General features: G+C 35.4%; 1 protein-coding gene and 1 non-coding gene across 3 annotated transcripts in view; one reads left to right on the forward strand and one right to left on the reverse strand.

Moving 5' to 3' along the window:
* Positions 1–6,627: 6,627 nt before the first annotated feature.
* On the reverse strand, positions 6,628–6,698 carry TRNAG-GCC (transfer RNA glycine (anticodon GCC)). Its single transcript has one exon. It is a non-coding gene; the product is annotated as a tRNA-Gly (tRNA).
* Positions 6,699–7,334: 636 nt separating this feature from the next.
* LOC114246971 (uncharacterized) overlaps positions 7,335–23,598 on the forward strand; it is a 357,666-nt gene continuing 341,402 nt past the window's right edge. The window contains exon 1 of one of the 2 annotated variants that reach the window (XM_089730729.1): positions 7,335–8,013. In XM_089730729.1, the coding sequence (XP_089586855.1) occupies positions 7,976–8,013 (38 nt within the window). In that variant the 5' untranslated portion in view covers positions 7,335–7,975. The remainder of the gene's footprint in view (positions 8,014–23,598) is intronic. The other variant, XM_089730727.1, reaches the window with a different exon arrangement.

A 23,598-nucleotide genomic window follows, 5' to 3' on the forward strand; every position in this document is an offset into this window, starting at 1 on the left:
GAGACCATTGTTGTAATTTTGTGTTAAGATTAAATCGATCGCATTCCCTCCGCGCCCGAAAAAATAAAAACAAAATCTAACTTTATTGAGGGCACGTTAATTCAGAATGAATTTTTAAGCATATAGGAACAGATTTTCCCCTTCTGACTTATGTTGTATCTTTTTGTAAACTTGATAAAATAGTTTAAAAAATCTATAAGCCCATTTCCATCAGAAAGGTTTATAAAAACTAGAGGTCCCGCAGCAGTCGAAATTCGACTATAATTAATTGGAATTGTAATTCTATAATCACAAATTTCGCCAAGACTACATTATAAAAAATATTAACAAAGACAAACAATATTTAATCTATTCTCAATTTCACCACAGACGTCAAGAACAAAAGTTTGACAATAAATAAATAGTATGCATGCGTGTGTGCGTCAAATACATGATATGTAGTATGTGTAATGTTTTCTTTATTGATTTAATGTATCTTTTATGCATTATTTTTAAAAATTATTAGCATTGTGCACTTCTTCTCTATATTCTCTATAAGTGTGGAAAATTTCATACTCCTCCGTCCGCGCAATTTTCGTAAAAAGGGATACAAAATTTTTGCTTCACGTATTAATATATAGATGAAGTTATGACGTTTCTTCTGAATTCGTTTGGAATTAGTGAATGCATTTGGGCGTTTTTGCCGTGCACATTCCCATCCTCGCAGTCACTTACAGATACATTGTTGACATGTTTTTTTGGTATAGAAGCAAAGCGTCCATTATGACAAACGGGCATTTTCATATTGTTCACAAATAAATAAAAAACTATTCTTATAAAAAAAAAACAGGAACTTTTTTATACATATTCCTTTTCACTAAAACTACCTGCCCACCATAGATTTCGCTGCGAAATCATTGAAATATGTACAGGGTGTCCTACAAAAAGGATATTAAGCCGAAAACTTTAGATGATGTTTTATAAAAATAATGAATTAGATGTGGAAAAAAAATGTTCTCAAGTAAATAGTTTCGGTATACAGAGTACTAGAACATAACGAAGAAAAAATACTTGAGCCACCATGTCTATTTCTCGATGAGGCAGTTGTGCTGGGTGGCTTCATACGTTGCTTATGGGTTCAGGGTTTACTTACCATCGTAGAGCTATAGCTCGATAACCCTCGATATATGTATGGCGTTGATCTGAAAACAAAGATTTTAGTATTTTAATAACTTAAAACGTACACAAGAGTACACAAGAGTAACAGTATAACTACATTGCAAACCTATAATAGGTTTCTCCTCCACTCTTAATATATATGGTATTTTTTTTCCTATCTAAGCCGACAGCCTTGAGAGGCTATTTCAGCGTAACCTTAACTAGTAGGTGAGCCTACGGGGCTCAAACCTGACGACGTTGCTAACACGAACCCTAGCAAGAGCCGTGATTCGCAGAATCTACCACCGGATCAGAAACGCGGCCCACTGAGAAGATTCGACGAGAAACTCAGTGGGCTGTGTCTGTGGGTCAATTTACTCAATTTACTGGTTGAACCCTTCGTCGCAAGCGACGGGTTCGACGAGGACGATGACCGGATATGGTAATTAAATGCGACTTCAATGTACTTTAAAATGAACATGAAATTATCAATGAGACCGGCAGCGCACAGACCGAGAAGACATTTTTCTAATCTAGAAGCTCAATTCCAATCCCACATGTACTATCTGAAACGTATAAATTACATTTTATCAGCGCAAAAAGCTTTTATTGTACCGTAATTGACAACATAATGGAGGTCTAAGACGTATTTATATCTTCAGATTTTAATCTACAGCATCCAAGATGGCGGATTATCGGCAAATCTTGTCGGAAGTAAGTATTTGAAGCTTTAATAGTTAAAAGATCCTGAGGCCTGTATCAATCTCGCGGGTCTCTAACTCAGAAAATAGTACAATGGACAAATTAAGTTGGATTTGGTATAATCATTTCCATGTAAAAATATGTCATCATATTCCATATCATGATTTCTCCACGTCGACTCGGAAGTGCTCGATGATACTAGTGCTTCTATTTGGGGTATAGCCTATTCTTAACTTAGCGATGTAATCTAAGTTGTATGAACTTCCATAGTGAACAAAAAGCAGGCCGTTATATCATCAAAATACAACAAAAATAAAAATCTGGAATATTCCATATATCATATGTCCGATGTTGCCGCTTAAAAATATCATAATAACACATTTCACAGATATGGCCGCTTTTCTCTTCTTCAAACACGGTCTTTGACATACGTTGCGAATTTTTGGGAATGTAAAGGAGACGGAAAATCGTGGGCCAAAAATGTAATAGCTTGGAATGTAGTCTAAAAAATTTGTCATATTTTTTTATATAAGAATATAAAAAATCACCTCAATCCCCTTTCTGGGACCGGAGGAAAATGAGAAAGTTAGTTTTTGTCGGTATAACGGTGTGATCGATTTAATTAATCGATTACAGGATTATAAAAAGAAAAACATTGCACTAGGTAATTAATGCAAAGTAATTAAATGAGCGATTTATACTTGTTGTATACAAGTGCGGTATACGCCGGATTTAATTGCGATTATATACATAAATGAAGAAAAAGTCTATTATTACTTAACAAAGTAATATGATTATCGATTTCAAATCGATTAAAATCGATTGTATTTTTGATGACAGCTTTGACAGTAAGCTGACATGACGTTTGTTCATAGATTATACAATTATTTTTTGGCGCTTGTTGGTTTTTTCTGCTCTACTCGTTTTGTATCTTCGACGCATTTTGTGTGTTTTTATATTTTCAACGATCACTGCTTTATTATTACGGATTCCAACTCTGCTAGCCTTGTACGACAATTGCTTATACAATGGATACCGAAGATCGCTCACACGTTTGACTTGAAATTGTTGCATTGGATACTGTTGAAATTATGGATCGCTGTGTGAATTGTGGGATAGCAATTCCATATTCCATATATCATTGATATTCATTCATAATATGACATTTAAAAGACTATCCAATGGATATAATAAACATTTACTTATGCTTAAATAAGTTATTGTTCAGCTCTTTTAAAGAGATTGTAACATAACCTAACTTTTACTAAATTTTTATTAACTCGGCTCTCAGATTGAGAAAACTTTTATAATTTTCAGCAAGGTACTGATAAATCTGAATCTATTAATTCATATTAGTTTCATCACGTTACATTCGGGCCCAAAAATGTATGTAATCGTTTCAGTCTCCTTTACAACATTCCACAACGCCCTCCGCACCGCCAAAGACAGAAACAAATTGAGAAAGATCGTGCGTGAGAAAGTGATACAGAGGGTGGTCATGACCCTCAGCATTGAGGAATACGACACAAGGAGGAGTAGGAGAAATGTGCAATAGTTCCCAATAGACGCTCCAGGTTCCAAGCCATACGGACCGGTTACTATGCAATTTTACACAAATACCTAAAAAATTGTCGAATATTTTCAAGATTTGTGACGAAATAGGCAGGGCGGTGGTACCTACCCGCGCGGACTCACAAGAAGTCCTACCACCAGTAATTCCGCATATTATAATTTTGCGGGTTTGATTTTTATTACACGATGTTATTCCATCACCGGGGAAGTCAATCGTGAACATTTGTTAAGTACGTATTTCATTAGAAAAATTGGTACCCGCCTGCGGGATTCGAACACCGTTGCATCGCTCGATACGAATGCACCGGACGTCTTATTCTTTCGGCCACGACGACTGTTTTATTTAATAACCGCCTTTTAATAATTTAGTGATAAGAAATGAATGGTTGATCACGTTAACAACACAATATTCCTAATATTATGTTACGTAAAAAATAAGAAATTTGTGAATGTAGTTTAGAATGGCTACACTTCTCCTGATTTTCGTATTCGCAAAGTCCATACCATGGGCAGTAAAGGAGACTGAAACGATTACATACATTTTTGGGCCCGAATGTAACGTGATGAAACTATTATGAATTAATAGATTTAGATTTATCAGTACCTTGCTGAAAATTTTAAAAGTTTTCTATATCTCAGAGCAGAGTTATTAAAGATTTAGTAAAAGTTAGGTTATGTTACAATCTCTATAAAAGAGCTGAATAATAACTTATTTAAGCATATGTAAATGTTTATTATATCCATTGGATAATCTTTTAAATGTCATATTATGAATGAATATCAATGATATATATCATGTATGGATTTACCTAAAAGGCGTCGAAAAAAATAAAACACAACGTATTGTATACCTAGTGTATTCACCTTCAATTATTATTAAAATGTCATTCAGGAAGAGTGCAAGGGGAACAATATTATCTTGGTATGTACCCAGCTAAGGTACCATAATAATATAACACTGTCCAAAGATCCAACCATATAATACTGTAACACTGTCCAAGGGTCGACGGCCTATGGAATTGCTATGATTAATTGCTATCCCACAATTCACACAGTGATCCATAATTTCAACAGAATCCGTAATAATAAAGCAGTGATCGTTGAAAGTAAATAAAAACAGCCAGATAGATACACACTCAAAACGCGTCGAAAATACAAAACGAGTAGAGCAGAAAAAACCAACAAGCGCCAAATATTAAGTGTATAATCTATGAACAAGCGTCATGTCAGCTTATTGTCAAAGCTGTCATTACAATTGACTTTAATCGATTTGAAATCGATAATCATATTACTTTGTTAAGTAATATTAGACTTTTTCTTAATTTATGTATATAATCGCATTTAAATTCGCCGTATACCGCACTTGTATACAACAAGTATAAATCTCTCATTTAATTACTTTGCATTCATTGCCTAGTGCAATGTTTTTCTTTTTATAATCCTGTAATCGATTAATTAAATCGATCACACCGCTAAACCGACAAAAACTAACTTTCTCATTTTTCTCCGGTCCCAGGAAAAGGATTGAGATGATTTTTTATATTCTTATATAAAAAAATATGACAAATTTTTTAGACTACATTCCAAGTTATTACATTTTTGGCCCACGATTTTCCGTCTCCTTTATGACATTGACAGTCCCCAGCTGTTATCAATGTAATTAAGTTCACGGATACGAATCGGTACATAAATCAACCCCAAGCCTTACATTAGGGTAGCAAGGGTTCGAGGTCAAGGTCGGCCCTTGTAGGGGTGGAAACTAAAGGGTGAATATTTCACTTTAGAATGTTTTTTAACAGAATGTATTATGTAATGAAACTCGGCACATAAATATTATTATAGATACTAGTGGTCCCGCAGAAATTCGACTATAATTAATTGAAATTATAAGTTTGAACATGATAAGGTTCTATATTGTCAAAGACTATGGTCAAAGACACTTCTTTATTCACAGATTTCGCCAAGACTACGCTACAGACAAATAATATTAAAGCTAAACAATATTAATCTATTCTCAAATTGACCACAGACTTTAGACAAAAAGAAAAGATTTACAATAAAAAAAAGTGTTGTGTTACAATGTTACAATAAAAATACGTGGTAGTGTGTGTAATGTTTTTTTTAATGTATTTTTAATGCTTAATATGAAAAATGTATTAAGATTCTGCACTCATTCTCTATAAGCGTGGGAAATTTCATACTCCTCCGTCCGCGCAATTTTCCTAAAAATGGATACAAAGTTTTTCCTTCACGTATTATTATATATATAGATGTTTGTGTTAATACTGGCTGAATGCGATTTTTTTTCTTTTTTTTGCTTACTTATTGGTTGTAACCTTAAGAGGATTTACTAGCTTCACCGATTGTTTGGATCTAGTTTTTCAAGTTCGGAAAAGCGTTTGATCAGAAAAAAAATTAACGCCATCTTGTAAATCTCTCAGATGCTTGCATTCCTGCTATACCTCAATATTTCACGAGATGGCGCTACAAAACAACATAACCTTAATTTACTAGGTACCAGAAAACTTTGAATTAACTTTGGTATAATTGAAATTTTTAATAGATATACTTTCGCCTAATGAAATTGGAAAATATTGAAAAAAATGACAATCAGATAGAGACAAGCAAGCTCGGTCAGGTCTATAGAAAATTATTAATTAATCACTAAATAAAAAAAATAAGTCTTGGAACACAATCACCAGCGCCCCTAGCGGCAAACGCAGCGAAACCTTGAACTCGCACTAAGCACACAGGTAGATTTGTGGGATCTTGTTGAAAAGGTAAATACAAGTCACAGAGCATCTTTACTCAGAGAAAAGATACTTGTTTTTGTATTCTTAGTATAATACCCACTCATTGGTAACGTCATCTAGTAGTTAGTGACACCGCCATACCACGACACGTGAGTTCGTTTTGGGGTCGGAGTCGGTATCTTTGTTACATTATATTTATATACTTTTTCTGTCTGTTGTGTTCCCCGCATCCATAATACCGGAGATAATTCTAGTTCGGAATCGCTAAATGTTAACAACCTTAATTTAAAATACGTACCTACATCGCTCCCTGTCGATCTCCTGCATTTTTTACATTTCATTATGATTACAAACATGTCTCAGGGCGGGCTAGACAAATTAGTTATGGGTCGAATTTGTTTCTGTTGCTATTTATAATACGGGCAGGTGTTTTTGTGATGAAAAAAGAAATACAAAAAAGGACTGCATCGGCCGGGAATCGAACCCGGGCCGCCCGCGTGGCAGGCGAGCATTCTACCACTGAACCACCGATGCTTCATAGAACATTCCAAAAAGTTTAAATAGCTTCAGATATAGTTTAATATGTTTTTTGGATATAAATAACAATAAATAACAAAAGTGTTTCTTTTACGAGTATTTGTAAGTTCTAGTTAGCTTTATATTCGTTAATCAGGAATTATAATACCGGCTAAATTTAATATTTTTGCTTTTAATTAATTTTATCTGTACGATGCCCATATTCTAAATATGCTTGCTTTATATTTTGCGTGAAACTATATTTATTCAAATAACTTCGCCATTATAGGTAAGTACCTATCTATCTGTGACTAAATAAACGCATTTGTAATGTTTTTAAATTCCTATGCTACGTATTTAAACAGATGTGTTCTGGTATTCCAAAGATACAATGGAAAGGTTCATTTACACTTTACTTAACAATAGAATACACCTTAAACCTAAACCTTCTCGAATTATTAAATACATATTTTCGTTTTTAAATAATTTCCAATTTCTAGTATATTTTAGTAGAACTAAGTAACTCCATAACAACATTTCAGTATCATTTGTAGAATTTTATAATACAATTTTAGTCCATGAGATGTTCCACTTAAATACATTTATAAGTTGGAATATAACTTTTTTCATAAGAAATTGTTCGATGGCGCGAAAAACAGCGTACAAAATGGCGTCGAGTCAAGCAGCTGATCGACCGTCCCCTCGGCCGCACCTGACGCACGGCTCGACGTACACTGTCAGTCACTCTACTTACCGCTCGACAGACTCAACTCTACAAAACAAAGTGACTCAGTCCGGTCAGTGAGTCGGGTGAGTCCCGTGGTGACGGACAAATGGTCTCCGTGTCACTCCGCGAATTCAAAATGCCAATTACAGAAATAATCGAATGACGAGAATCTATGCATTATCGTTGTATATTTACGAAACGCCATTGCGGTAATTTTGGATAGCGCGTTGCGTAATGGCGGGTTTCGACTGTATGCGTTATTACATCTAGTTATGGATTAATATCGATTGTGGAGATGTACACCGAATGAATGTAGGACAGTGTTAGCAGTCACTGTGTCTAGGTCAGACGTTTTCGGTACCGCTTGTTTTTAGATGTATCCAAACGAATTCGTGTCGATATCTGTCAATATTTGTGTAATTTTATTGCCAATGAACGGAAACGGAAGTCAATGACAATAGAGCAATTATTAATGTTAGTGTTACAAGTGTAGTGTTTAAAAATACTGTAAATTTTAAATTTATAGTGAATTTTAATTTGTTTGTAAAGTAAAGTGGTTTAAAGGAAAATGTTTGGCGTTTTGATGAAACGATGGAAACCAAAAAGGTAGGAATTTGTAATTTTTTTAATAGGTACTTGGTTAAAGATTTTTGTTTCTTTGATTAGTAGTCATAATGTACAGAAAGTACTTTGTTATTGTAAAAAGAAACGTACTTGTTTCTAAGCTAGGTATGTTTCACAGCCGAAATCATGTGTTTTCTATCAATTCTTTCGTTGTCAATACCGTTCGTCATCATGAATGACAAATAATTGTGCAGAAATTTTGTTTCTTAATATGTGTATACAAAAACAATGAATGCTTAAAAGGATTAATTACAATTTCCTCTATGTTTCACAACACTATCAAGTTTTGTAATATTAGAAAACTCAACGATAAACTTATTCATAATAAGTTACTCGCCATCCGTTTGTATTTGCAAGGGCTGTCTGGAAGAGATCCCTTTTAGTGAATAGAACCGCAATTGCTCTTATTACTTTTCCAAAAAAAAAAAAAACGTCGCAGCGGAGAATGAAACTCTAAAAATATGTCCGAATGAATTGTAATGTTTTTTTCTATGCTTAATTGCCCGGGTAGCCCAGAAGCTATTTCAGCTACGCACGAATTGGTAGGTGAGCTCACGGGGCTCAACCTGGGACGTACGGATAGTTGTTTCTTCAGCGATGTCTTGACGTCTTTTAAACGAGCTTGGAAAATACACTTAGCGATAGGAAATAGCTTAAGCATTGCTTAGCATTGCACATGTTCACTATCGCCGTTAACTCCAAACAACCAGGTGGGACGTATCTAAATCATTTGCTAACAAAGGCAATTAATTACAAAATATAATTAATATGAAGGTGTAATTCTGTCATTTATTTATTAGATATGGCATATCTTGTTACAAAGTTATTAATTGTCTTAGCTCTTATTTTAAAATGAAGTTTTAAATTGTTCCATTTTTCGGGTTCAAATTTGTCAAATATAATGTTTACAACTTCTGTATTCAGTTTTTCTTAAATCTACCGACTTTCGATTCTCGAAAGAACCGGTAAAGTGCTTTGCAGTAAATCGTTTACATTTTTAGTTTCAATTAAAACAATTTGTAGAAATCGGTTATTAAACAAAAACCGGTACTTTGAAAATACAACCGGAAATTTAAGTTTTAATTGTCTTTGACACTAATAGCTTAAATACAAAATTTAATAATTGAACGGTTAAGTAGTTGATTATTGCTACCGTCATGCCGCCTTTTTTCTATTCCATTCCACTTCATAAGTGTACTAAAAATAAGTATTAATAGTTTGGTAACAGCGTTTTAAGTCCTTCAAATAGAAGAAGAACAGAATATTTATTAACGTGATAACGTACAATGATGGATTTCGTAACTTTTCGCTTTTTAAAAATAATGAAAAGCATACATTTTGACACATTAAAAATAACTTTTCGTTTTTGGAGATCAATCGTTTGGCAACGAATTTCGAGAATGGCAACGACAGTGGAATCTTTATGACATGCCAGAGATGACAACAAATGTCGTTGTTAAGCTGTTATTTATTTAAGATGCCGAGAAATTTTAACGAGATTTTTCGAATAGAGGTGAACAGACGTATGACAATGGGCTATCTACAAGCAGATGAGTTCGATGAACTTTTAAATACTTTTGTAGCGTATCTTTCGATGCTTTAGTTCATCGGAATCTAGTATCCCGAAGCTATACTGATGAAGGAAGAAATACCTGAGTTGAACACGGTCTCCGGAGATTTACGACTCTTAAATTTGGAGCTGAGGCGTAGGATAACTTCAAAATAATCATACAATACAACGTTCACTAAAAATGAACATTATTTAAATCGACCTAAGAAAAAAAATTATCAATTACATTTTGCTGACAACACTGACTCAGCGTCAAAACTGAGATGCGTGTCAAATTCGATGAAAAAAATATCAAAGCGTCTAAATAGCAGTCGTCTTTTTTTTTTTTTTTTTCCTACCTAAGCTGAGAGCCTTGAGAGGCTATATCAGCGTAACCCTAACTTTAGTAGGTGAGCTCACGGGGCTCAAACCTGACGATGTTGCTAACACGAACCCTAGCAAGAGTCGTGCTTCGCAGAATCTACCACCGGATCGGAAACGCGACCCACTTAGAAGATCCGGCGAGAAACTCAGTGGGCTGTGTCTGGGAGTTAATTTACTCGTCGAGCCCTTCGTCGCAAGCGACGGGTTCGACGAGAACGGTGACCGGTGCTTGAATTACCTAAAAGCACCGTTAGTGGATCGGGTGGATCCGAGATGACGTGTTTTGGGCGACGTCGACTGCTTTCCATTCTGTCCGCAGGATCGGGAATGAGCAGTCGTCGTGGCCTAAGAGATAAGACGTTTGGTGCGTTCGTATCATTGTTCAGGTTCGTATCATTGGCAGGTACAGATTTTACTAATGCAATACGTACTTACCAATAAATGTTCATGAATGACTTTCGCGGTGAAGGAATAACATCGTGTAATAATAATCAAACCCGCAAAAGTTGATTATTTTTGGAATTACTGACATTAGAGTGTCTTTTGAGTCCGCACGGGTAAGTACCTACTACGATCCTGCCTATTTCTTTCGCGAAGGAGTAATGCGTTTTAGTATGAGGGGTGAAACAACTGTTGTATTGTAAAAGCTGAGACATAGAACGCTTGTCTCAAGACGGGTGGCGGCATTTACGTTATTAATGCCTATAGGCTCTAGTAACCATTCAAAACCAGGAGAGGCCGTGAGCTCGCAGAAGAGGATACATGATCGGGAACCTGTATCGTTTGGTCAAATAATAATATTATTGTTACTAAGTTCACGCAGCGACTTTCAAACTGGATCGTGGCTTCAGATACCAAAAGACGACATGCCTTTCGGTCCTGCGCTGTTTTCTGCCACTGGATACCTTTGAGTTTCCCCTGGACCTCCTCCACCCGGCCTTTTCAACGGCGAACCGCCCGTATGGTTGTCCCAAGTACACCAGTTTAAATCAACGATTCTATCCCATCCCTTTCACGTTTCAGTGCGCTTTTGTTTCGCCCAATAATATCGGGCTCCGCTTAAAGTAATGATTTAACAAAAACATGTGCTGCATAATCGGAATATCGATTACCGTTTGGAAATGACCGTGAAACGCAGTGATTAGGTAATTTTTATCGATTCTCTTGACGGCCGACCCTCAGACACAGTCCAGTGAGTTTCCCGCCGGATCTTCTCATTGGATCGCGTTTCCAATCCCTTGGTGCATTCTGCGAAGCACTGCTCTTGCTAGGGCTAGTGCTAGAAAATTCGCTAGGCTGATCCCCGCGAGCTCGCCTGCTCACTTGGTAAATCTAGTAAAGCCTCTCGAGGTTCCTAGAATAAGTAAGCAAAAAAAGAAAAAAAAATACGGTCGTAAGTAAAATTGCCGTTTTAAATAAAGTACGGACAACGGAAGAGCTTCGTTGCTGCCTTTTTTTGGTTGTCAGATGAAAATAGAACATATACGAACGAGATAATGTATTTTTTTGCATCAAGGAATTAATAACGTTGGCTCTATTTGCTTTTTGTTGCGAAATGTTGATCATAACTGCAAATGTATGTATTTACGTGTCCCAATTGCCTACCTTATTGATTTTTTGTCGGCATACATTATTCCGAATGATTAGCTTCGTATATGATGTAGCATTAATGTTTGTAATGCTTCATATTCCGAAATAAGTAATTAAAATCCGAACAAAAACAGTTTCACTGTAAAAAATTGCGCCAAGTCCACGTTTATAAAACTCATCTCAATAACATTTGCACTTTACAAAAAAAAGAAGACTTCAATAGCTTTCATTCTCTACAAAAATATGTGAAATACAAAAAAATACCAAGAAACCGTCATAAAGATGAAAAAAAAAAAAAAAAATTGTTGAAAATTTAAAAATAAAAAAATAAAAATTTTATCGTACTTGGCGCGCGTCATTGAGTACCCCAAAATTTTTCGGAAGAATTTCAACCCGAGAAAAAAACCATTTTGCTTTAATATACAGTGAAAGCTGAAAAAGTTACCCAGGTTGTCTTTTTCGCTCTTGTTAGCGTTTTATGAAAAATTGAGAAAGAACTACGGTAATTTTCAACAGCTCTCACTATATACCTCTGGGCTATTATATGCCAAATCGACCACTTTTGCGTTCGAGCCCTTTAGATTCAGCTGAAACTTTATTATTCTTTTCTACCCTTTGAAAAACATCTTTGAGAATTTTTTCAAATGTTTTGAAGCCAACGTATACATACGTATCGACTCGTAAGTAGCTTGTATTTGTATAAGCGAACACGAGAGGGTGTTTAGTTCAAATCATAAAAGATGAGTGGGAAATGAAAAAAATTCAAATAACATACGTATGAGATGTCGATTTTACTTAACTTTTGTAAAACTTATTATGAAATAATAATTCATTAATTACATTTATGCATTTCATAGGTTGACCTACTTATAAATTTCTAAACATTGAAAGGATGTTCATTTATCCTGAAAAATTTGGGGTACTCAATGACGCGCGCCAAGTACGATAAAATTTTAATTTTTTTATTTTTAAATTTTCAACAATTTTTTTTTTTTTTTTTCATCTTTATGACGGTTTCTTGGTATTTTTTTGTATTTCACATATTTTTGTAGAGAATGAAAGCTATTGAAGTCTTCTTTTTTTTGTAAAGTGCAAATGTTATTGAGATGAGTTTTATAAACGTGGACTTGGCGCAATTTTTTACAGTGAAACTGTTTTTGTTCGGATTTCATATCTTTTTGTTAAGTATTATTTGTTGCTCATTTATTACTTAATAAAAATAAATTATAAATAGTCACTCAGCTTAAAAGCTAATGAAACGCTCAATTAATTAGTGTTTTAATGTTAGGTGCCCGACTGGCATGAGACTCTCGGGTTGTCAGTTCCGGTATCGACCGGGGACGCGTGTATTCCGCTTCAAAGTCTGGCGCGCACTAATTGGGGGTGCGAATGATGCAACAGATGCGCGGGCGCGGGTAGCGCGGGGTGGGTCGTCGCGGCACGGACCTGAGTCACATTCCCTTTGGCTGCTGTTGCCCCGCGAAACGGAACGCTGCGTTACAGTGTAATAATAATCAACATCAACTTTTACAAATTTAAACCGAATTAAATTTTGTTTCAAATGTGAAGGGTAGATGACGCTTGTTCTTAATTATTTCAGAATTTAAAATTAAAATCTGAAAGCCTTGAAACATCAATCCGCATAAATGTAATTTAAAAACTACAGTAAGAGGCTTAAATAAAAAGCTGAACTTAACTCAGCCTTAATTAGAATTTTCTTCGGAATTCAATAGTAAAGTTCAAGTTATTTTGATGAAATCAAAACCGAAATATTCATAGCATCTTAAACAATCACCTACGAATAAATATTAGTTATTATATTATTTATTATTCGTAGACAATCACAACGGTTTTATAGTTTTGGGAAGGGATTTTTTGTAACGCCATCTCGTAAAGTATTTCGGTATTACATTACAAAACAAAATTGTTTCTCCAACAGTAACAACAGTACTTGCTTCGGCAGTACTAAAACTAAAATACTAACAGTAACAACATTAACGTTATTTAATGTATAAACCGTTCAATAAGAACTGCAAACTATCCCCTTGAAGCTACAGTTTATGTAGGAATAATGACTTTTTGGCGGGAACGCGAGGTGTGAAGTTGTGTGATTTGTTTTAATTTGTCTATTTAGTGTTTCTTCGGGTTTAAATATGTAATAATAGTGGTTTATTAACTGTTTAATATCTGTGAAAGTGCACAAATGTGGGAAAATTAAACAAAGCCGCTGTACGTAACTTCTCGGTTTCCTCCAAAAAGTCCACTGAGATCTTAGTAAATGACTACCACCATTTTACTGAGATTATATTTCATTCCATATCATCTCATCTCATTTCATTTCATCCCATTTGATTAATGTCTCAAATTAATCATCTTCATTTCATTTCACTCCATAATATCACATTTCATTTCACTCCATAATATCATTTTTCATAAAAATATGAATATAAATTAAAATAAGACATGACTTAAAAGTCTCAGTTACCAGGTCATAAAATCCATTACAAATAGGAATAATTCCAGCGCACCCTGGCGGCCGTAGATTACCATTCTCGAATATTTATAGTCTGTGGCATGTCACTTTTTACATCGAAAAAAGTCAGGATCGAAATTTTTGAGCGAGCCATAGTTTGTGGTGATAAAATTAATAATTTCAAGTAGATTAATTGTTGTAATTGATATAACTAGTTAATATCAGTAAAATAAAGTTGTGAGTGATTGATATAATATACAATTTAGGGACCAGAAGTACCGTAGAATTAAATAAAATTTCGCAACCTCAAAAAACTGTTCTGCTCACAGTAAACACAGTCGGTAGTCTGGCGCTCCGTTTACAACGGGATTTTTGAACGGAACTTGGCGCCAGATTCTACCGAATCTGTGGATATAGATTTTTCTTTGATCTTCGGTGCCCACTTAAGACAAGGCTGACCGTGAGTTCCACCGCCATTTGTACCGGTAAAAGCGTATTTGATCCCGTTATGCTCATTTGTGGGTTACGAGAGCTTATTGGCGGCATTGAGTTGTCATTTTTGTAAGCTTCACGTAGGATTAACGTCATATCTGTGCTTTAGTGAAAGTTATTTAACATTATAATAGAAAACTTACCTTCTATTAATATCAATATTTTAGTTAAGAACAGGAAGAAATTTGGAAATTCCAGGGTTATTATTAGAATTATTATTTAGTATTAACTACAAAGGCAAATCGACCAAAGTAGAGACCACTAAAAAATAGAAAATAAATTTTAATAAATTTGAATTAACAATGGTGTAAGAAAAAATTATGTTATTGTAAAAAAGCGTGAGGTGCTTTTCAGGATATTATCAAAATAACCCTTTTACTCACATTTGTTAATAAAATATTTATAACAACTGATATCATGCACACCACGTTTTTTTTTAAAATAAAATCATTTTTTCTTACACTATTTTTAATTCAAATTTATTAAAATTTATTTTCTATTTTTTTTGTTGGATTTTCTATAAAAGCGTATTTTGTTAGTTTTTTTAACTATTATTTATTCCCTACCTATTCGCTGGTAGCCTAAGCTGCTATTCCAGCTGCGCTCGGTCGTGTAAATGAGATCGCGGACTTAACCTAAGAGAACTAGCACTAGCCCTAGCAAGAGCAGTGCTTCGCAAAATTCACCACCGGATTTGAATCGAGATCAACTGAGAAGATTCGGCGAGAAATTCAGTGGGCTGTGTCTACCGGTTACTTCGCTCTTCGGTTCACACAGTTCGACATCTGTACACTTTTTTTTTGTTTTTCCTACCTATGATGATAGCCTTGAGAGGCTATATCAGCTTCGCCCTAACGTTTGTAGGTGAGATCACGGGGCTCAAACCGAAGAGGTGCTAACACTGGCCCTAGCAAGAGCAGTGCTTCGCAGAATCTACCACCAGATCGGAAACGCGACCCACTGAGAAGATCCGACGAGAAACTCAGTGGGCTGTGTCTGTGGGCCTGTATACGTGACCACGAAAACTGCACAGTATTCGGAATGTCTGAAACAATAAAACTAATTTAATAGACCCGAAAAATAAAGCGTCTATGTAGTATTAATTACATGTACGACTCGCGAATGTCGAAGAAGATCCTAAATGTCAATTCACCTTTATTATTAAAACATAAAACCCGCCTTCAATTATTAAAATCGGTTAAAAAGAAATTACTAGAACCCGACCACTGAATACAGGCGTAGTTCTTGTTTAAAATTATTACTCAATGCACTCGAGTATAAATCAAATTACATTACCGAGTAATAAATCGCCAGCGGCTCTCAAAGGGCTAAGATTACTTGGATAAACTTATAAATCCCTTATGAAGTTTTAACGACATAATATACGTTAGTGGAAGACGCGTGGGCTTATAATGTTACACGATCAACTATTTTTTGAGCCTTTTGTTGAACCAAATTATCTTCGGGGTGATTCGAGTCCTTTTTTATTTACAAGAACAAGTTTGTGAGAAATTTTAAATGCGTATGCGTGTATTCTTGGGCCTTTAATCCAATAAAATTAGGATTCTGATCTGGAGTACGAAGGTTGAGTAGCCTCTGTGATGTGGTGGTTTAGCACTAGCACATGGCGGCGGAGGCCACTATGCGGATACTTCTTAGAATATTCGAGGATGTTGTATGCAAGCTTATCTTGAAAATGTCGTAAGCGAGATTCAGGTATCTGTCAAATATATTTTTAAGGGATTTTATGACCTGGTAACTAAGACCTTTAGGTCAAGTCTTATTTTAATTTTAATGATACGTAACTTTTTTATATGAAAATGATATTATGAAATGAAATGAAGTTGATTATAATGAAACATGGCATGAAGTGAAATGAAAACGAAATGAAATGAGATGAGATGATATGGGATGAAGTATAATCTCGGTAAAATGGTGGTCATTTACTGAGACTTTTTCAGTGGACTTTTTGGAAGATCCCAAGAAGTTACGTTGAGTAGCTTTGTTTCATGTTCCCACATTTGTGCACTTTCACATATACTAAACAGTTAATAAACCACCGTTATTACACATTTAAATCTGAAGAAGCACTGACTAGACAAAATAAAACAAATCACACAACTTCACTCCTCGCGTTCCCGCCAAAAAAGTCCTGTCAAATATTTGGTGTCCTGTGATGGCTACCCGCCACAAGATTATTCGTCCTGCTTCAGCGGTAGATGCAATGATCAACACCAGATGAAGGGAATTATAACAAACCATTATGTCTGTTAAAAGTTTTGTTTTTAAGTATAAACAACACTGTAGTTAAAATAACGTGTGTGTATAGTAGGTTTATCGCGCTATCTCTTTCACTCTCCAGGTCTATCAGGATATAAGGAAACGGTTTTCCAACTTATTCTTGTTATTTGATAACTACCCCTCAATGTCGTAATGTCTATGAATATATTTATAATATCACATATAGTTTCTATAACAGATTTTGGATACTAGAAAAATGTATATTTGTAGCAAAAAATTGTTTTTCTATACTTCACCCTGCTATATAGTTTTTGCTATATAGCTTCGCATCCGAGTTAGGCTATTAACAATCTACTACCAGTGGATCCTCAGTTACTCCGGTCACCTGGACAAAGTGATTGTAACGGACAAAGTAGAAGGACAGATACTCCGCGGCCGATCACCTAGCCGCTGGTGGGGCCAAATAGGTCCTACCACCAGTAAACTGGGCTGCCGGTCGCAACCGCCATTCGAGAAGCTGAGGACCGGACGAGGTTGAAACAGCTCACGAGACAGGCCACGGACACATTTCAGGGACACGATCTTCAGTAATGAAGAAAGCGACGAAGAAGATATAGTTTTTATTCAGCTAGATTTTGGCCGAAATATATTAATACGCTTTTATTAGCTTCAGACGTATGTATGTTAGTATGTAACGGAATCTTTGAACATGATTTTGACCCCCTTTAAAACGTCGGATTAACTCGAAATTTGGTATTAAGGACCGATCAATTAAATAATAATAAAAAAAAAAAAATGAATAATAAAAATCGAAAAAATTGAAATTAAATTAAAAAATGAAAAATAAATAATAGTGTAAAAAAAGTGCATGGTATCAGTAGTTATAAATATTTTATGAACAGATATGAGTAGAAGGGTTATTTTGATAATATCCTGAAAAGCAGCCCACGCTTTTTTTACAATACAATCATTTTTTCTCACACTATTTTTAATTCAAATTTATTAAAATTTATTTTCTATTTTTTTTGTTGGATTTTCTATAAAAGCGTATTTTGTTAGTTTTTTTAACTATTATTTATTCCCTACCTATTCGCTGGTAGCCTAAGCTGCTATTCCAGCTGCGCTCGGTCGTGTAAATGAGATCGCGGACTTAACCTAAGAGAACTAGCACTAGCCCTAGCAAGAGCAGTGCTTCGCAAAATTCACCACCGGATTTGAATCGAGATCAACTGAGAAGATTCGGCGAGAAATTCAGTGGGCTGTGTCTACCGGTTACTTCGCTCTTCGGTTCACACAGTTCGACATCTGTACACTTTTTTTTTGTTTTTCCTACCTATGATGATAGCCTTGAGAGGCTATATCAGCTTCGCCCTAACGTTTGTAGGTGAGATCACGGGGCTCAAACCGAAGAGGTGCTAACACTGGCCCTAGCAAGAGCAGTGCTTCGCAGAATCTACCACCAGATCGGAAACGCGACCCACTGAGAAGATCCGACGAGAAACTCAGTGGGCTGTGTCTGTGGGCCTGTATACGTGACCACGAAAACTGCACAGTATTCGGAATGTCTGAAACAATAAAACTAATTTAATAGACCCGAAAAATAAAGCGTCTATGTAGTATTAATTACATGTACGACTCGCGAATGTCGAAGAAGATCCTAAATGTCAATTCACCTTTATTATTAAAACATAAAACCCGCCTTCAATTATTAAAATCGGTTAAAAAGAAATTACTAGAACCCGACCACTGAATACAGGCGTAGTTCTTGTTTAAAATTATTACTCAATGCACTCGAGTATAAATCAAATTACATTACCGAGTAATAAATCGCCAGCGGCTCTCAAAGGGCTAAGATTACTTGGATAAACTTATAAATCCCTTATGAAGTTTTAACGACATAATATACGTTAGTGGAAGACGCGTGGGCTTATAATGTTACACGATCAACTATTTTTTGAGCCTTTTGTTGAACCAAATTATCTTCGGGGTGATTCGAGTCCTTTTTTATTTACAAGAACAAGTTTGTGAGAAATTTTAAATGCGTATGCGTGTATTCTTGGGCCTTTAATCCAATAAAATTAGGATTCTGATCTGGAGTACGAAGGTTGAGTAGCCTCTGTGATGTGGTGGTTTAGCACTAGCACATGGCGGCGGAGGCCACTATGCGGATACTTCTTAGAATATTCGAGGATGTTGTATGCAAGCTTATCTTGAAAATGTCGTAAGCGAGATTCAGGTATCTGTCAAATATATTTTTAAGGGATTTTATGACCTGGTAACTAAGACCTTTAGGTCAAGTCTTATTTTAATTTTAATGATACGTAACTTTTTTATATGAAAATGATATTATGAAATGAAATGAAGTTGATTATAATGAAACATGGCATGAAGTGAAATGAAAACGAAATGAAATGAGATGAGATGATATGGGATGAAGTATAATCTCGGTAAAATGGTGGTCATTTACTGAGACTTTTTCAGTGGACTTTTTGGAAGATCCCAAGAAGTTACGTTGAGTAGCTTTGTTTCATGTTCCCACATTTGTGCACTTTCACATATACTAAACAGTTAATAAACCACCGTTATTACACATTTAAATCTGAAGAAGCACTGACTAGACAAAATAAAACAAATCACACAACTTCACTCCTCGCGTTCCCGCCAAAAAAGTCCTGTCAAATATTTGGTGTCCTGTGATGGCTACCCGCCACAAGATTATTCGTCCTGCTTCAGCGGTAGATGCAATGATCAACACCAGATGAAGGGAATTATAACAAACCATTATGTCTGTTAAAAGTTTTGTTTTTAAGTATAAACAACACTGTAGTTAAAATAACGTGTGTGTATAGTAGGTTTATCGCGCTATCTCTTTCACTCTCCAGGTCTATCAGGATATAAGGAAACGGTTTTCCAACTTATTCTTGTTATTTGATAACTACCCCTCAATGTCGTAATGTCTATGAATATATTTATAATATCACATATAGTTTCTATAACAGATTTTGGATACTAGAAAAATGTATATTTGTAGCAAAAAATTGTTTTTCTATACTTCACCCTGCTATATAGTTTTTGCTATATAGCTTCGCATCCGAGTTAGGCTATTAACAATCTACTACCAGTGGATCCTCAGTTACTCCGGTCACCTGGACAAAGTGATTGTAACGGACAAAGTAGAAGGACAGATACTCCGCGGCCGATCACCTAGCCGCTGGTGGGGCCAAATAGGTCCTACCACCAGTAAACTGGGCTGCCGGTCGCAACCGCCATTCGAGAAGCTGAGGACCGGACGAGGTTGAAACAGCTCACGAGACAGGCCACGGACACATTTCAGGGACACGATCTTCAGTAATGAAGAAAGCGACGAAGAAGATATAGTTTTTATTCAGCTAGATTTTGGCCGAAATATATTAATACGCTTTTATTAGCTTCAGACGTATGTATGTTAGTATGTAACGGAATCTTTGAACATGATTTTGACCCCCTTTAAAACGTCGGATTAACTCGAAATTTGGTATTAAGGACCGATCAATTAAATAATAATAAAAAAAAAAAAATGAATAATAAAAATCGAAAAAATTGAAATTAAATTAAAAAATGAAAAATAAATAATAGTGTAAAAAAAGTGCATGGTATCAGTAGTTATAAATATTTTATGAACAGATATGAGTAGAAGGGTTATTTTGATAATATCCTGAAAAGCAGCCCACGCTTTTTTACAATACAATCATTTTTTCTCACACTATTTTTAATTCAAATTTATTAAAATTTATTTTCTATTTTTTTTGTTGGATTTTCTATAAAAGCGTATTTTGTTAGTTTTTTTAACTATTATTTATTCCCTACCTATTCGCTGGTAGCCTAAGCTGCTATTCCAGCTGCGCTCGGTCGTGTAAATGAGATCGCGGACTTAACCTAAGAGAACTAGCACTAGCCCTAGCAAGAGCAGTGCTTCGCAAAATTCACCACCGGATTTGAATCGAGATCAACTGAGAAGATTCGGCGAGAAATTCAGTGGGCTGTGTCTACCGGTTACTTCGCTCTTCGGTTCACACAGTTCGACATCTGTACACTTTTTTTTTGTTTTTCCTACCTATGATGATAGCCTTGAGAGGCTATATCAGCTTCGCCCTAACGTTTGTAGGTGAGATCACGGGGCTCAAACCGAAGAGGTGCTAACACTGGCCCTAGCAAGAGCAGTGCTTCGCAGAATCTACCACCAGATCGGAAACGCGACCCACTGAGAAGATCCGACGAGAAACTCAGTGGGCTGTGTCTGTGGGCCTGTATACGTGACCACGAAAACTGCACAGTATTCGGAATGTCTGAAACAATAAAACTAATTTAATAGACCCGAAAAATAAAGCGTCTATGTAGTATTAATTACATGTACGACTCGCGAATGTCGAAGAAGATCCTAAATGTCAATTCACCTTTATTATTAAAACATAAAACCCGCCTTCAATTATTAAAATCGGTTAAAAAGAAATTACTAGAACCCGACCACTGAATACAGGCGTAGTTCTTGTTTAAAATTATTACTCAATGCACTCGAGTATAAATCAAATTACATTACCGAGTAATAAATCGCCAGCGGCTCTCAAAGGGCTAAGATTACTTGGATAAACTTATAAATCCCTTATGAAGTTTTAACGACATAATATACGTTAGTGGAAGACGCGTGGGCTTATAATGTTACACGATCAACTATTTTTTGAGCCTTTTGTTGAACCAAATTATCTTCGGGGTGATTCGAGTCCTTTTTTATTTACAAGAACAAGTTTGTGAGAAATTTTAAATGCGTATGCGTGTATTCTTGGGCCTTTAATCCAATAAAATTAGGATTCTGATCTGGAGTACGAAGGTTGAGTAGCCTCTGTGATGTGGTGGTTTAGCACTAGCACATGGCGGCGGAGGCCACTATGCGGATACTTCTTAGAATATTCGAGGATGTTGTATGCAAGCTTATCTTGAAAATGTCGTAAGCGAGATTCAGGTATCTGTCAAATATATTTTTAAGGGATTTTATGACCTGGTAACTAAGACCTTTAGGTCAAGTCTTATTTTAATTTTAATGATACGTAACTTTTTTATATGAAAATGATATTATGAAATGAAATGAAGTTGATTATAATGAAACATGGCATGAAGTGAAATGAAAACGAAATGAAATGAGATGAGATGATATGGGATGAAGTATAATCTCGGTAAAATGGTGGTCATTTACTGAGACTTTTTCAGTGGACTTTTTGGAAGATCCCAAGAAGTTACGTTGAGTAGCTTTGTTTCATGTTCCCACATTTGTGCACTTTCACATATACTAAACAGTTAATAAACCACCGTTATTACACATTTAAATCTGAAGAAGCACTGACTAGACAAAATAAAACAAATCACACAACTTCACTCCTCGCGTTCCCGCCAAAAAAGTCCTGTCAAATATTTGGTGTCCTGTGATGGCTACCCGCCACAAGATTATTCGTCCTGCTTCAGCGGTAGATGCAATGATCAACACCAGATGAAGGGAATTATAACAAACCATTATGTCTGTTAAAAGTTTTGTTTTTAAGTATAAACAACACTGTAGTTAAAATAACGTGTGTGTATAGTAGGTTTATCGCGCTATCTCTTTCACTCTCCAGGTCTATCAGGATATAAGGAAACGGTTTTCCAACTTATTCTTGTTATTTGATAACTACCCCTCAATGTCGTAATGTCTATGAATATATTTATAATATCACATATAGTTTCTATAACAGATTTTGGATACTAGAAAAATGTATATTTGTAGCAAAAAATTGTTTTTCTATACTTCACCCTGCTATATAGTTTTTGCTATATAGCTTCGCATCCGAGTTAGGCTATTAACAATCTACTACCAGTGGATCCTCAGTTACTCCGGTCACCTGGACAAAGTGATTGTAACGGACAAAGTAGAAGGACAGATACTCCGCGGCCGATCACCTAGCCGCTGGTGGGGCCAAATAGGTCCTACCACCAGTAAACTGGGCTGCCGGTCGCAACCGCCATTCGAGAAGCTGAGGACCGGACGAGGTTGAAACAGCTCACGAGACAGGCCACGGACACATTTCAGGGACACGATCTTCAGTAATGAAGAAAGCGACGAAGAAGATATAGTTTTTATTCAGCTAGATTTTGGCCGAAATATATTAATACGCTTTTATTAGCTTCAGACGTATGTATGTTAGTATGTAACGGAATCTTTGAACATGATTTTGACCCCCTTTAAAACGTCGGATTAACTCGAAATTTGGTATTAAGGACCGATCAATTAAATAATAATAAAAAAAAAAAAATGAATAATAAAAATCGAAAAAATTGAAATTAAATTAAAAAATGAAAAATAAATAATAGTGTAAAAAAAGTGCATGGTATCAGTAGTTATAAATATTTTATGAACAGATATGAGTAGAAGGGTTATTTTGATAATATCCTGAAAAGCAGCCCACGCTTTTTTTACAATACAATCATTTTTTCTCACACTATTTTTAATTCAAATTTATTAAAATTTATTTTCTATTTTTTAGTTGGATTTTCTATAAAAGTGTATTTTGCTAGTTTTTTTAAACTATTATATTATTATACTTTATAGATCAATTCAGTTTAACAAGTACCATCACTCTATTTATGTATTTCTAAGGTCGTTGACATTTACCGTTCACAGCTGATAACTTCAAAACTGTCAGCTGTTATTTTGATATCTAAGCGCCGGGCAGTTGATAACATAAGGTTTTATACTTCAGTGGTTGATAAGCATAGTGACATTTGATGCTATCACACAAGATATTTGGGTGAACTGAAGGCAAATATTTAAAGT

The sequence above is a fragment of the Bombyx mandarina genome, chromosome 10 (assembly GCF_030267445.1).
Source record: "Bombyx mandarina strain Sakado chromosome 10, ASM3026744v2".
Taxonomy (NCBI): domain Eukaryota; kingdom Metazoa; phylum Arthropoda; class Insecta; order Lepidoptera; family Bombycidae; genus Bombyx; species Bombyx mandarina.